This window comes from Oncorhynchus clarkii, chromosome 13 (genome assembly GCF_045791955.1).
Source record: "Oncorhynchus clarkii lewisi isolate Uvic-CL-2024 chromosome 13, UVic_Ocla_1.0, whole genome shotgun sequence".
In the NCBI taxonomy this organism is placed as follows: domain Eukaryota; kingdom Metazoa; phylum Chordata; class Actinopteri; order Salmoniformes; family Salmonidae; genus Oncorhynchus; species Oncorhynchus clarkii.
The window spans coordinates 3391381-3408880 of NC_092159.1; the positions used below are offsets into that span (position 1 = coordinate 3391381).

A 17500-nucleotide genomic window follows, 5' to 3' on the forward strand; every position below is an offset into this window, starting at 1 on the left:
TGTGTTTCTCATTTTCTACACACACGTTGTAATCTGTTCAGCAGACAGAGAGAGAGACAGAAGAGGTAGAGAGAGACACATAGGTAGAGAGAGAGAGAGAGAGACAGAGGGAGAGAGAGAGACAGAGACAGATGAGATAGAGAGAGAGACAGAGGAGATAGAGAGAGAGAGAGAGGAGGTAGAGAGAGACAGAGAGAGAGACAGAGGAGGTAGAGAGAGAGAGACGGAGGAGGTAGAGAGAGAGAGACAGAGAGAGAGACAGAGGAGGTAGAGAGAGAGACAGAGGGAGAGAGAGAGAAGGTAGAGAGAGAGACACAGAGGTAGAGAGAGAGAAAGAAGAGGTAGAGAGGGAGAGAGAGAGAGAGGAGGTAGAGAGAGAGACACAGAGGTAGAGAGAGAGACACAGAGGAGAGAGAGAGACAGAGGTAGAGAGAGAGACAGAGGGAGAGAGAGAGAAGGTAGAGCGAGAGACACATAGGTAGAGAGAGAGAAAGAAGAGGTAGAGAGAGAGAGAGAGAGAGACAGAGAGAGAGAGAGAGAGGAGGTAGAGAGAGAGACACAGAGGTAGAGAGAGACAGAGGTAGAGAGAGAGACAGAGGTAGAGAGAGAGACACAGAGGAGAGAGAGAGACAGAGGTAGAGAGAGAGACAGAGGGAGAGAGAGAGAGAAGGTAGAGCGAGAGACAGAGGTAGAGAGAGAGAAAGAAGAGGTAGAGAGAGAGAGAGAGAGAGACAGAGGGAGAGAGAGAAGGTAGAGCGAGAGACACATAGGTAGAGAGAGAGAAAGAAGAGGTAGAGAGAGAGAGAGAGAGAGAGAGAGAGAGAGAGAGAGAGAGAGAGAGACAGAGAGACAGAGAGAGAGAGAGAGAGGTAGAGAGAGAGGGAGGCAGACAGAGACAGAGAGAGGGAGGGAGGTAGAGAGAGAGTTCAGTAGACTAGATGTCACACTACATACAGTCCACTGTTAGACTAGATGATGTCACACTACAGTCCACTGTTAGACTAGATGATGTCACACTACAGTCCACTGTTAGACTAGATGATGTCACACTACAGTCCACTGTTAGACTAGATGATGTCACACTACAGTCCACTGTTAGACTAGATGATGTCACACTACAGTCCACTGTTAGACTAGATGATGTCACACTACAGTCCACTGTTAGACTAGATGATGTCACACTACAGTCCGCTGTTAGACTAGATGATGTCACACTACAGTCCACTGTTAGACTAGATGATGTCACACTACAGTCCACTGTTAGACTAGATGATGTCACACTACAGTCAGCTGTTAGACTAGATGATGTCACACTACAGTCCACTGTTAGACTAGATGATGTCACACTACAGTCCGCTGTTAGACTAGATGATGTCACACTACAGTCCGCTGTTAGACTAGATGATGTCACACTACAGTCCGCTGTTAGACTAGATGATGTCACACTACAGTCCACTGTTAGACTAGATGATGTCACACTACAGTCCACTGTTAGACTAGATGATGTCACACTACAGTCCGCTGTTAGACTAGATGATGTCACACTACAGTCCGCTGTTAGACTTCATCACACCAAGAAAACATTACATTTCTTATTTCTCTCTCTCTCTCTGTCTCTCTGGGTGATCAGGGAGTCGTTACGACAACGGTCTCCATGGAGACGCGGGGTCCTTAGAGTCAAGGTGTCCAAGGAGAGTCCCTGTCTGATCAAAGGACCCCAGATTAACTCCAAACTGAGAAACCTTATTGAAGTAGCCAATTACCACACACACACACACACACACACACACACACACACACACACACAAACACACACACACACACACACACACACACACACACACACACACACACACCGTTAACATGGTAAAAGAGAAACCGTTTAAAGGGAAGGAATCTGCATTAGGGCTGAGCTCTCAAACGTTTTCCTTTTGATTTAAAAGAAACTACTTTTAAAATTACTTAAAAGGACTCTGTCCCCTCCCTCTCCCTCTCCCCCTCCCTCTCTTTCTCTCTCCCTCTTCCCTCCCTCTCCCTTTCCCCCTCCCTCTCTTTCTCTCTCCCTCTCCCCTCCCTCTCCCTCTCCCCCTCCCTCTCTTTCTCTCTCCCTCTCCCCCTCCCTCTCTTTCTCTCTCCCTCTCCCCTCCCTCTCCCTCTCCCCCTCCCTCTCTTTCTCTCTCCCTCTCCCCCTCCCTCTCTTTCTCTCTCCCTCTCCCCTCCCTCTCCCTCTCCCCCTCCCTCTCTTTCTCTCTCCCTCTCCCCCTTCCTCTCCCTCTCTTTCTCTCTCCCCCTCCCCCTCTCTTTCTCCCCCTCCCTCTCCCCCTCTCTCTCTCTCTCCCCCTCCCTCTCTTTCTCTCTCCCTCTCCCCTCCCTCTCCCTCTCCCCCTCACTCTCTTTCTCTCTCCCTCTCCCCTCCCACTCCCTCTTCCCCTCCCTCTCTTTCTCTCTCCCTCTCCCCCTCCCTCTCTTTCTCTCTCCCTCTCTCCTCCCTCTCCCTCTCCCCCTCCCTCTCTTTCTCTCTCCCTCTCCCCCTTCCTCTCCCTCTCTTTCTCCCTCTCCCCCTCCCTCTCTCTCTCTCTCTCCCTCTCTTTCTCTCTCCCTCTCCCCTCCCTCTCCCTCTCCCCCACCCTCTCTTTCTCTCTCCCTCTCCCTCCCTCTCCCTCTCCCCCTCCCTCTCTTTCTCTCTCCCTCTCCCCCTCCCTCTCTTTCTCTCTCCCTCTCCCCTCCCTCTCCCCATCCCTCTCTTTCTCTCTCCCTCTTTCCCTCCCTCTCTTTCTCCCTCTCCCCATCCCTCTCCCCTCCCTCTCTCTCTCTCCCTCTCTCTCTCTCTCTCCCTCTCTCCCCTCCCTCTCCCTCTCCCCCTCCCTCTCTTTCTCTCTCCCTCTCCCCCTTCCTCTCCCTCTCTTTCTCTGTCTCCCCCTCCCCCTCTCTTTCTCCCCCTCCCTCTCCCCCTCTCTCTCTCTCTCCCCCTCCCTCTCTTTCTCTCTCCCTCTCCCCTCCCTCTCCCTCTCCCCCTCCCTCTCTTTCTCTCTCCCTCTCCCCTCCCACTCCCTCTCCCCCTCCCTCTCTTTCTCTCTCCCTCTCCCCCTCCCTCTCTTTCTCTCTCCCTCTCTCCTCCCTCTCCCTCTCCCCCTCCCTCTCTTTCTCTCTCCCTCTCCCCCTTCCTCTCCCTCTCTTTCTCCCTCTCCCCCTCCCTCTCTCTCTCTCTCTCCCTCTCCCCTCCCTCTCCCTCTCCCCCACCCTCTCTTTCTCTCTCCCTCTCCCTCCCTCTCCCTCTCCCCCTCCCTCTCTTTCTCTCTCCCTCTCCCCCTCCCTCTCTTTCTCTCTCCCTCTCCCCTCCCTCTCCCCATCCCTCTCTTTCTCTCTCCCTCTTTCCCTCCCTCTCTTTCTCCCTCTCCCCATCCCTCTCCCCTCCCTCTCTCTCTCTCCCTCTCTCTCTCTCTCTCTCTCTCTCTCCCTCTGTTTCCATCAATCATCATCAATCTGAGTGCCCCATGCTATTCACGCACACACACAAACTGTAGACATTCTTTCTGTGTAATGTTGTTGAACGCTCGTTTCCCTGGTGTGGGTTGCCATCGGTAACGAGGTAGCATCTGGCTCCAGGTGCAATGCTGCCACCCTCCACAGACCAAGGTCTCAAACACACGCACACACACACACACACACACACTCTATGTTTTCATAGAGGAATATGACTGAGACTGTGAGAGAGGGACAGAGATGGTATTTATGTAAAGTCAGAAGCTCTGGATGAACTACTACCACAAGTGGTCAGGTGTCCATCCAGTACACACCATCCACCTCCATTATACACCATCCACCTCCATTATACACCATCCACCATCCATTATACACCATCCACCATCCATTATACACCATCCACCACCATTATACACCATCCACCTCCATTATACACCATCCACCACCATTATACACCATCCACCTCCATTATACACCATCCACCTCCATTATACACCATCCACCACCATTATACACCATCCATTATACACCATCCACCACCATTATACACCATCCACCTCCATTATACACCATCCACCTCCAGTATACACCATCCACCTCCATTATACACCATCCACCTCCATTATACACCATCCACCTCCATTATACACCATCCACCACCATTATACACCATCCACCTCCATTATACACCATCCACCACCATTATACACCATCCACCTCCCTTATACACCATCCACCTCCATTATACACCATCCACCTCCAGTATACACCATCCACCTCCAGTATACACCATCCACCACCATTATACACCATCCACCTCCATTATACACCATCCACCACCATTATACACCATCCATTATACACCATCCACCTCCAGTATACACCATCCACCACCATTGTACACCATCCATTATACACCATACACCTCCATTATACACCATCCATTATACACCATCCACCTCCAGTATACACCATCCACCACCATTATACACCATCCATTATACACCATCCACCTCCAGTATACACCATCCACCACCATTATACACCATCCATTATACACCATCCACCTCCATTATACACCATCCACCACCATTATACACCATCCATTATACACCATCCACCTCCATTATACACCATCCACCTCCATTATACACCATCCACCTCCATTATACACCATCCACCTCCATTATACACCATCCATTATACACCATCCACCTCCATTATACACCATCCACCTCCATTATACACCATTCACCTCCATTATACACCATCCACCTCCATTATACACCATCCACCTCCATTATACACCATCCACCTCCATTATACACCATCCACCTCCAGTATACACCATCCACCACCATTATACACCATCCATTATACACCATCCACCTCCATTATACACCATCCACCTCCAGTATACACCATCCACCTCCATTATACACCATCCACCACCATTATACACCATCCACCTCCATTATACACCATCCACCTCCATTATACACCATCCACCTCCATTATACACCATCCACCATCCATTATACACCATCCACCTCCATTATACACCATTCACCTCCATTATACACCACCCACCTCCATTATACACCATCCACCTCCATTATACACCATCCACCTCCATTATACACCATACACCTCCATTATACACCATCCACCTCCATTATACACCATCCACCACCATTATACACCATCCACCACCATTATACACCATCCATTATACACCATCCACCTCCATTATACACCATCCACCTCCATTATACACCATCCACCACCATTATACACCATCCACCACCATTATACACCATCCACCTCCATTATACACCATCCACCTCCATTATACACCATCCACCTCCATTATACACCATCCACCTCCAGTTTACACCATCCACCTCCATTATACACCATCCACCTCCATTATACACCATCCATTATACACCATCCACCACCATTATACACCATCCATTATACACCATCCACCTCCATTATACACCATCCACCTCCATTATACACCATCCACCTCCATTATACACCATCCACCTCCAGTTTACACCATCCACCTCCATTATACACCATCCACCTCCATTATACACCATCCATTATACACCATCCACCACCATTATACACCATCCATTATACACCATCCACCTCCATTATACACCATCCACCTCCATTATACACCATCCACCTCCATTATACACCATCCACCTCCATTATACACCATCCACTTCCAGTTTACACCATCCACCTCCATTATACACCATCCACCTCCATTATACACCATCCATTATACACCATCCACCACCATTATACACCATCCACCTCCATTATACACCATCCACCTCCATTATACACCATCCACCTCCATTATACACCATCCACCATCCATTATACACCATCCACCTCCATTATACACCATCCACCTCCATTATACACCATCCACCTCCATTATACACCATCCACCTCCATTATACATCATCCACCATCCATTATACACCATCCACCTCCATTATACACCATCCACCTCCATTATACACCATCCACCACCATTATACACCATCCACCATCATTATAGGGTTAGGGGTTAGGTTGAGGGTTAGGGGTTAGGGTTAGGTTTAGGTTGAGGGTTAGGGGTTAGGGTTAGGGTTAGGTTGAGGGTTAGGTTTAGGTTGAGGGTTAGGGTTAGGTTGAGGGTTAAGGTTAGGTTTGAGGGTTAAGGTTAGGTTTAGGTTGAGGGTTAAGTTTAGGTTGACGGTTAGGGGTTAGGTTTAGGGTTAAGGTTAGGTTTAGGTTGAGGGTTAGGGGTTAGGTTTAGGGTTAAGGTTAGGTTTAGGTTGAGGGTTAGGGGTTAGGTTGAGTGTTAAGTTTAGGTTGAGGGTTAGGTGTTAGGTTTAGGTTTGAGGGTTAAGGTTAGGGGTTAGGTTTAGGTTGAGGGTTAGGGGTTAGGTTTAGGGTTAAGGTTAGGTTTAGGTTGAGGGTTAGGGGTTAGGTTGAGGGTTAAGTTTAGGTTGAGGGTTAGGGGTTAGGTTTAGGTTTGAGGGTTAAGGTTAGGTTTAGGTTGAGGGTTAGGTTTTAGGTTGAGGGTTAGGGGTAAATATGATTTTTTTTTCTACCCCCAAAAATCTGGAAAAAGAATGTAAAAAAGCTGAGTGTGTATAATGTAATGTAATAGAAGCATAGCCTCAGCTGTAAAGCTACTGGTCTGTATCACACCACCATCCTGCCTCACACATCCTCTCTAACAAACACCTTTCACCCTCTCTCTCTCTCTCTCTCTCTCTCTCTCTCACACACACACACACACACACACACACACACACACACACACACACACACACACACACACACACACACACACACACACACACACACACACAGATTACCACGCTATGGCTAATGTCTAAAAAGCTTATGGAGAATCACTGAGCTGCTTAAAGAGGGGGCTGGTGGGAGAGAGAGAGAAAAGAGAGAGCCCAAGACAGAGACAGTGAGAGATAGATTTAGGGGAGGGATGGAGAGGGGGATGGATGGTGAGGGTGGGAGAGAGAGATTTAGGGAGAGGGATGGAGAAGGGGAGAGAGATTTAGGGAGAGGGATGGCGAGAGATGGAGAGAAAGAGAGACAGAGAGAGACAGAGAGACAGAGAGAGAGACACAGAGAGACAGAGAGAGAGACAGAGACAGACAGAGAGACACAGAGACAGAGACAGAGACAGAGACAGAGAGAGAGACAGAGAGGCAGAGACAAAGAGACAGAGACACAGAGAGAGAGAGAGACAGAGAGAGAGACACAGAGACACAGAGACAGAGAGACAGAGAGACAAAGAGACAGAGAGACACAGACAGAGAGAGAGAAACAGACACAGAGCGACAGAGAGACAGAGAAAGACCAGACAGTCCTGAAGCTAAAACCATATGGCTGTGGTTAGGGTGAGAGACCCTTAACACAGTGGAATGGACCGGCTGGGTGGTTAGGGTGAGAGACCCTTAACACAGTGGAATGGACCGGCTGGGTGGTTAGGGTGAGAGACCCTTAACACAGTGGAATGGACCGGCTGGGTGGTTAGGGTGAGAGACCCTTAACACAGTGGAATGGACCGGCTGGGAGGTTAGGGTGAGAGACCCTTAACACAGTGGAATGGACCGGCTGGGAGGTTAGGGTGAGAGACCCTTAACACAGTGGAATGGACCGGCTGGGTGGTTAGGGTGAGAGACCCTTAACACGGTGGAATGGACCGGCTGGGTGGTTAGGGTGAGAGACCCTTAACACAGTGGAATGGACCGGCTGGGTGGTTAGGGTGAGAGACCCTTAACACAGTGGAATGGACCGGCTGAACACTGTGGTTAGGGTGTTAACGGCCCAGCCAAAGTTACTTGAAAAACAACGGGGTGCGGAAGAGCCTAAATTACTGATTAGATATGGAGAGAATAGGATGGATAGACAGAGAGGATGGATGGAGAGAGAGGGGTGAGAGAGGATGGATGGAGAGAGAGGATGGATAAAGAGAGAGGGATGAGAGAGGATGGATAGAGAGAGAATGGATGGAGAGAGAGGGATGAGAGATGATGAATAGAGAGAGAGGATGGAGAGAGAGGATGGATAGAGAGAGGATGGATAGAGAGAGGATAGATAAAGAGAGAGGGATGAGAGAGGATGGATAAAGAGAGAGGATGGATAGAGAGAGAGGGATGAGAGAGGATGGATAGAGCGAGAGGATGGATAGAGAGAGGATATATGGAGAGAGAGGGATGAGAGAGGATGGATAAAGAGAGAGGATGGATAGAGAGAGGATATATGGAGAGAGAGGGATGAGAGAGGATGGATAAAGAGAGAGGATGGATAGAGAGAGAGGATGGATGGAGAGAGATGGATGAGAGAGGGTGGATAAAGAGAGAGGATGGATAGAGAGAGAGGATGGATGGAGAGAGAGAGAGGATGATGGAGAGAGAGAGAGGATGGATAGAGAGAGAGGGATGAGAGAGGATGGATATAGAGAGAGGATGGATAGAGAGAGAGGATGGATGGAGAGAGAGAGGGATGAGAGAGGATGGATAGAGAGAGAGGATGGGTAGAGAGAGAGGATGGATAGAGAGACAGGATGGATAGAGAGAGAGGGGTGGATGGAGAAAGAGATGGAGAGCTGCAGTCATCCTAACTAATACTGATTTATCTATTAAGGACACTGCACTGCAGTCCTGTCTACAGAGAGAGAGAGAGAGAGAGAGAGAGAGAGGGGGGATGAATGATGATATGATGGTAGTTATATTTAATAGAGTAGATAGTTTCATACTCATTCATAGTAACAGTTGTCTGGTAAAGTTACTGCTGAACTACACTGGTAGGGATGATGGGGAGGGAGGGAGGGAGGGAGGAGAGGGAGGGAGGGAGGGAGGGAGGGAGGGAGGGAGGGAGGGAGGGAGGGAGGGAGGGAGGGAGGGAGGGAGGGTAATCTTTAGTATTGCAGTACAGTAGAGGAGTTTTCTTCCTTCCCTTCTAATGAGAGACTGATTCAGAACTGGGAGACCAGTGCTGTGTCCCAAACCGTATCCTATTCCCTACATACTGTGGGTGCTGGTTGAAAGTAGTCCACTATATAGGGAATAGGGTGCCGTTTTTTTTGGACAGCAGGACTTTCCCGGCCAATCAGTGACGTTGAGAGAGAAATGAGGCCAGTGGTTTTCAAACCTGTCCTCGGTGACCTCGGCCCTCAACTAACTCACCTGATCCCCAGCCGTTCCATGTGTTGTAGCCCTCCACTAACTCACCTGATCCCCAGCCGTTCCATGTGTTGTAGCCCTCCACTAACTCACCTGATCCCCAGCCGTTCCATGTGTTGTAGCCCTCCACTAACTCACCTGATCCCCAGCCGTTCCATGTGTTGTAGCCCTCAACTAACTCACCTGATCCCCAGCCGTTCCACGTGTTTGATCCACAACTATATATATATATTATATTAAGCATGCCTTGTGGTTAGTCTTCTACCAATACCCAACTCAGAGGCCTTGTGGTTAGAGTATTCTACCAATACCCAACTCAGAGGCCTTGTGGTTAGAGTCTTCTACCAATACCCAACTCAGAGGCCTTGAGGTTAGAGTCTTCTACCAATACCCAACTCAGAGGCCTTGTGGTTTTAGTCTTCTACCAATACCCAACTCAGAGGCCTTGTGGTTAGAGTCTTCTACCAATACCCAACTCAGAGGCCTTGGGGTTAGAGTCTTCTACCAATACCCAACTCAGATGCCTTGTGGTTTTAGTCTTCTACCAATACCCAACTCAGAGGCCTTGTGGTTAGAGTCTTCTACCAATACCCAACTCAGAGGCCTTGGGGTTAGAGTCTTCTACCAATACCCAACTCAGATGCCTTGTGGTTTTAGTCTTCTACCAATACCCAACTCAGAGGCCTTGTGGTTAGAGTCTTCTACCAATACCCAACTCAGAGGCCTTGTGGTTAGAGTCTTCTACCAATACCCAACTCAGAGGCCTTGTGGTTAGATTCCTCCACCAATACCCAACTCAGAGGCCTTGTGGTTTTAGTCTTCTACCAATACCCAACTCAGAGGCCTTGTGGTTAGAGTCTTCTATCAATACCCAACTCAGAGGCCTTGTGGTTTTAGTGTGCAATGCTGTCATCAAGGCAAAGGGTTGCTACTTTGAAGAAAAGAAAATAGAAAATATATTTTTATCTTGACTCTTTCTTGGTTACTACATGATTCCATGTGTGTTATTTCATAGTTTTAATGTCTTCACTGTTATTCTATAATGTAGAAAATAGTTTTGATGTCTTCACTATTATTCTATAATGTAGAAAATAGTTTTGATGTCTTCACTATTATTCTATAATGTAGAAAATAGTTTTGATGTCTTCACTATTATTCTATAATGTAGAAAATAGTACAAATGAAGAAAAACCCTTGAATGAGTAGGTGTGTCCAAACCTTTGACTGGTACTGTATATATAGTATATATAATATAAATGTGCCATGGAATCGGTACATCTAAAACCTGTTGTGTCTGTGTCCTCCCAGGTTGATGCTGAGAGAGGAGGCTCCCAGCGCTCCTCCTAAGAACATGGTGGCGTCGGGTCGTACCAACCAGTCTATCATGGTCCAGTGGCAGCCTCCCCCAGAACCGCAGCACAATGGACTGCTCCGAGGATACGTCCTCAGGTAGGAGGGGAGTGTTGGAGATAGATGCAGTAGATAGTCAATACAACAGTATTACCCCCCCACCCCCCACCCCCCCTCCAAAAAACCAATGGACTGCTCCAAGGATACGTCCTCATTTAGGAGGGGAGTGTTGGAGATAGATGCAGTAGATAGTAAATAGTATTACCCCCCCCCCCCAAAAAAAAACAACAACAATGGAATAAAAACTACTGTAATGTCCGCAAAAACACAAAACTTTTTTTACGACAGTATTTAATTTGCATGCATATGCCTTTCCCATGCCCGTGAGGCACATATAGGTTATAGTAAAGACCCCAGTCCTCCCTACATACAGGTTAAAGACCCCAGTCCTCCCTACATACAGGTTATAGACCCCAGTCCTCCCTACATACAGGTTATAGACCCCAGTCCTCCCTACATACAGGTTATAGACCCCAGTCCTCCCTACATACAGGTTATAGACCTCAGTCCTCCCTACATACAGGTTATAGACCCCAGTCCTCCCTACATACAGGTTATAGACCCCAGTCCTCCCTACATACAGGTTATAGACCCCAGTCCTCCCTACATACAGGTTATAGACCCCAGTCCTCCCTACATACAGGTTATAGACCCCAGTCCTCCCTACATACAGGTTATAGACCCCAGTCCTCCCTACATACAGGTTATAGACCCCAGTCCTCCCTACATACAGGTTATAGACCCCAGTCCTCCCTACATACAGGTTATAGACCCCAGTCCTCCCTACATACAGGTTATAGACCCCAGTCCTCCCTACATACAGGTTATAGACCCCAGTCCTCCCTACATACAGGTTAAAGACCCCAGTCCTCCCTACATACAGGTTATAGACCCCAGTCCTCCCTACATACAGGTTATAGACCCCAGTCCTCCCTACATACAGGTTATAGACCCCAGTCCTCCCTACATACAGGTTATAGACCCCAGTCCTCCCTACATACAGGTTATAGACCCCAGTCCTCTCTACATACAGGTTATAGACCCCAGTCCTCCCTACATACAGGTTATAGACCCCAGTCCTCCCTACATACAGGTTATAGACCCCAGTCCTCCCTACATACAGGTTAAAGACCCCAGTCCTCCCTACATACAGGTTATAGACCCCAGTCTCCCCTACATACAGGTTATAGACCCCAGTCCTCCCTACATACAGGTTATAGACCCCAGTCCTCCCTACATACAGGTTATAGACCCCAGTCCTCCCTACATACAGGTTATAGACCCCAGTCCTCCCTACATACAGGTTATAGACCCCAGTCCTCCCTACATACAGGTTATAGACCCCAGTCCTCTCTACATACAGGAGAGAGACAGACAGAGACAGAGAAAGAGACAGACAGACAGAGAGAGACAGAAAGAGACAGAGAGAGAGACAGACAGAGAGAGTGGGAGAGACAGACAGAGAGAGAGAGAGACAGACAGACAGACAGAGAGAGAGAGACCATGTCCTCCATTGGTATTGTCCATTGTATGGCTTCTTTGACCCTTAATTATTGTTGTTACTGATTGTCTCATTGACAATTTTGATTATTATTATTATTTTAAATTATGTTAATATTGCAAATTAATCACTTCATTTCCAAAGTATGTTTCATTGTTACGCCACGCCAATAAACCGTGTGTGTGTGTGTGTGTGTGTGTGTAGGTATCGTCTGGCAGGTCTACCAGGAGAGTACCAAGAGAAGAATATCTCTAGTCCAGAGACAAACTACTGTCTCCTATCAGACCTCATAATCTGGACTCAGTATCAGATACAACTGGCTGCCTACACTGCTGCAGGCTTGGGGGAGTATAGTACTGCTGTTACTGAGTACACACTACAGGGAGGTAGGTACTATACACTATATACACTATATACTATATACACTATACACTATACACACTATACACTATACACTATACACACTATATACTATATACACTATACACTATACACACTATATACTATATACACTATACACTATACACACTATACACTATACACTATACACACTATATACACTATACACTATACACACTATACACTATACACTGTATACACTATACACTATACACTGCTGCAGGCCTGGGAGAGTATAGTACTGCTGTTACTGAGTACACACTACAGGGAGGTAGGTACTATACACTATACACACTATATACTATATACACTATACACTATACACACTATACACTATACACTATACACACTATATACTATAAACACTATACACTATACACTGCTGCAGGCCTGGGGGAGTATAGTACTGCTGTTACTGAGTACACACTACAGGGTGGTAGGTACTATACACTATACACACTATATACTATAAACACTATACACTATACACTGCTGCAGGCCTGGGGGAGTATAGTACTGCTGTTACTGAGTACACACTACAGGGAGGTAGGTACTATACACTATATACACTATATACTATATACACTATACACTGCTGCATGCCTGGGGGAGTATAGTACTGCTGTTACTGAGTACACACTACAGGGTGGTAGGTACTATACACTATACACACTATATACTATATACTATACACTATATACACTATACACACTATACACTATATACACTATATACACTATATACACTGCACACTATATACACTACACACTATACACACTATACACTATATACACTATACACTATACACTGCTGCAGGCCTGGGGGAGTATAGTACTGCTGTTACTGAGTACACACTACAGGGAGGTAGGTACTATACACTATACACACTATATACACTATATACTATATACTATACACTATATACACTATACACTATATACACTATACACTATACACTATACACACTATATACTATATACACTACACACTATACACACTATACACTATACACTATACACTATATACTGCTGCAGGCCTGGGGGAGTATAGTACTGCTGTTACTGAGTACACACTACAGGGTGGTAGGTACTATACACTATACACACTATATACACTATATACTATACACTATACACTATATACACTATATACACTATACACTGTATACACTATACACTGCTGCAGGCCTGGGGGAGTATAGTACTGCTGTTACTGAGTACACACTACAGGATGGTAGGTACTATACACTATATACACTATACACTATATACACTATACACTATACACTATATACACTATACACTATATACACTATACACTATACACTATACACTGCTGCAGGCCTGGGGGAGTATAGTACTGCTGTTACTGAGTACACACTACAGGGTGGTAGGTACTATACACTATACACACTATACACTATATACACTATACACTATACACTATATACACTATACACTGTATACACTATACACTATATACACTATACACTATACACTGCTGCAGGCCTGGGGGAGTATAGTACTGCTGTTACTGAGTACACACTACAGGATGGTAGGTACTATACACTATACACACTATATACACTATACACTGCTGCATGCCTGGGGGAGTATAGTACTGCTGTTACTGAGTACACACTACAGGGAGGTAGGTACTATACACTATACACACTATATACTATATACTATACACTATACACTACACTATACACTATATACACTATATACACTATACACTATACACTGCTGCAGGCCTGGGGGAGTATAGTACTGCTGTTACTGAGTACACACTACAGGGTGGTAGGTACTATACACTATACACACTATTTACACTATACACTATACACTATATACTGCTGCAGGCCTGGGGGAGTATAGTACTGCTGTTACTGAGTACACACTACAGGGTGGTAGGTACTATACACTATACACACTATATACTATACACTATATACACTATACACTATATACACTATACACTATACACACTATATACACTATATACACTATACACTATATACACTATACACTATACACACTATACACTATACACTATACACTATACACTATATACACTATACACTATATACACTATACACTATATACACTATACACTATACACACTATATACACTATATACACTATACACTATATACACTATACACTATACACACTATACACTATATACACTATACACTATATACACTATACACTATATACACTATACACTATACACTATACACTGTATACACTATACACTATACACTGCTGCAGGCCTGGGGGAGTATAGTACTGCTGTTACTGAGTACACACTACAGGGTGGTACGTACTATACACTATACACACTATATACTATACACTATATACACTATATACACTATACACTATATACACTATACACTGTATACACTATACACTATACACTGCTGCAGGCCTGGGGGAGTATAGTACTGCTGTTACTGAGTACACACTACAGGGTGGTAGGTACTATACACTATACACACTATATACACTATATACTATACACTATATACACTATACACTGTATACACTATACACTATACACTGCTGCAGGCCTGGGGGAGTATAGTACTGCTGTTACTGAGTACACACTACAGGGTGGTAGGTACTATACACTATACACACTATATACACTATATACTATACACTATATACACTATACACTATATACACTATATACACTATACACTGTATACACTATACACTGCTGCAGGCCTGGGGGAGTATAGTACTGCTGTTACTGAGTACACACTACAGGATGGTAGGTACTATACACTATATACACTATACACTATATACACTATACACTATACACTATATACACTATACACTATATACACTATACACTATACACTATACACTGCTGCAGGCCTGGGGGAGTATAGTACTGCTGTTACTGAGTACACACTACAGGGTGGTAGGTACTATACACTATACACACTATACACTATATACACTATACACTATACACTATATACACTATACACTGTATACACTATACACTATACACTGCTGCAGGCCTGGGGGAGAATAGTACTGCTGTTACTGAGTACACACTATATACACTATATACTATACACTATACACTATATACACTATACACTGTATACACTATATACACTATATACACTATACACTATATACACTATATACACTATACACACTATATACTATACACTATTGTTACGGTTTTCTTGTGGTGAAGGAGAGTCGGACCAAAATGCAGAGTGGTTAATTAGATACATCTTTGATGAATGATGAAACACGAACAATACAAAAACAATAAACGTAACATGAAAACCTATACAGCCCTATCTGGTGACAACAAACACAGAGACAGGAACAATCGCCCATATATACAGGGGGTACCAGTACAGAGTCAATGTGGAGGCTATATACAGGAGGTACCAGTATAGAGTCAATGTGGAGGCTATATACAGGGGTACCAGTACAGAGTCAATGTGGAGGCTATATACAGGGGGTACCAGTACAGAGTCAATGTGGAGGCTATATACAGGGGGTACCAGTACAGAGTCAATGTGGAGGCTATATACAGGGGGTACCAGTACAGAGTCAATGTGGAGGCTATATACAGGAGGTACCAGTATAGAGTCAATGTGGAGGCTATATACAGGGGTACCAGTACAGAGTCAATGTGGAGGCTATATACAGGGGTACCAGTACAGAGTCAATGTGGAGGCTATATACAGGGGGTACCAGTATAGAGTCAATGTGGAGGCTATATACAGGGGTACCAGTACAGAGTCAATGTGGAGGCTATATACAGGGGTACCAGTACAGAGTCAATGTGGAGGCTATATACAGGAGGTACCAGTACAGAGTTAATGTGGAGGCTGTATACAGGGGGTACCAGTATAGAGTTAATGTGGAGGCTGTATACAGGGGGTACCAGTACAGAGTCAATGTGGAGGCTATATACAGGGGGTACCAGTACAGAGTCAATGTGGAGGCTATATACAGGAGGTACCAGTATAGAGTCAATGTGGAGGCTATATACAGGGGTACCAGTACAGAGTCAATGTGGAGGCTATATACAGGAGGTACCAGTACAGAGTTAATGTGGAGGCTGTATACAGGGGGTACCAGTACAGAGTCAATGTGGAGGCTATATACAGGGGGTACCAGTACAGAGTCAATGTGGAGGCTATATACAGGAGGTACCAGTATAGAGTCAATGTGGAGGCTATATACAGGGGTACCAGTACAGAGTCAATGTGGAGGCTATATACAGGGGTACCAGTACAGAGTCAATGTGGAGGCTATATACAGGGGGTACCAGTACAGAGTCAATGTGGAGGCTATATACAGGGGGTACCAGTACAGAGTCAATGTGGAGGCTATGTACAGGAGGTACCAGTACAGAGTCAATGTGGAGGCTATATACAGGGGGTACCAGTACAGAGTCAATGTGGAGGCTATATACAGGGGGTACCAGTACAGAGTCAATGTGGAGGCTATATACAGGAGGTACCAGTACAGAGTCAATGTGGAGGCTATATACAGGGGGTACCAGTACAGAGTCAATGTGGAGGCTATATACAGGGGGTACCAGTACAGAGTCAATGTGGAGGCTATATACAGGGGGTACCAGTACAGAGTCAATGTGGAGGCTATATACAGGAGGTACCAGTACAGAGTCAATGTGGAGGCTATATACAGGGGGTACCAGTACAGAGTCAATGTGGAGGCTATATACTGGGGGTACCAGTACAGAGTCAATGTGGAGGCTATATACAGGGGGTACCAGTACAGAGTCAATGTGGAGGCTATATACTGGGGGTACCAGTACAGAGTCAATGTGGAGGCTATATACAGGGGGTACCAGTACAGAGTCAATGTGGAGGCTATATACAGGGGGTACCAGTACAGAGTCAATGTGGAGGCTATATACAGGAGGTACCAGTACAGAGTCAATGTGGAGGCTATATACAGGG

The 17500-nt window shown here is 45.7% G+C and overlaps 1 protein-coding gene across 1 annotated transcript in view; it reads left to right on the plus strand.

Moving 5' to 3' along the window:
- Positions 1-17500, plus strand: part of LOC139424298 (protein sidekick-1-like) — a 382190-nt gene that overhangs the window by 266053 nt on the left and 98637 nt on the right. Inside the window, exons 16-17 of the mRNA XM_071175994.1 lie at positions 10521-10661; positions 12328-12509. Of these exons, the coding sequence (XP_071032095.1) occupies positions 10521-10661; positions 12328-12509 (323 nt within the window). The remainder of the gene's footprint in view (positions 1-10520; positions 10662-12327; positions 12510-17500) is intronic.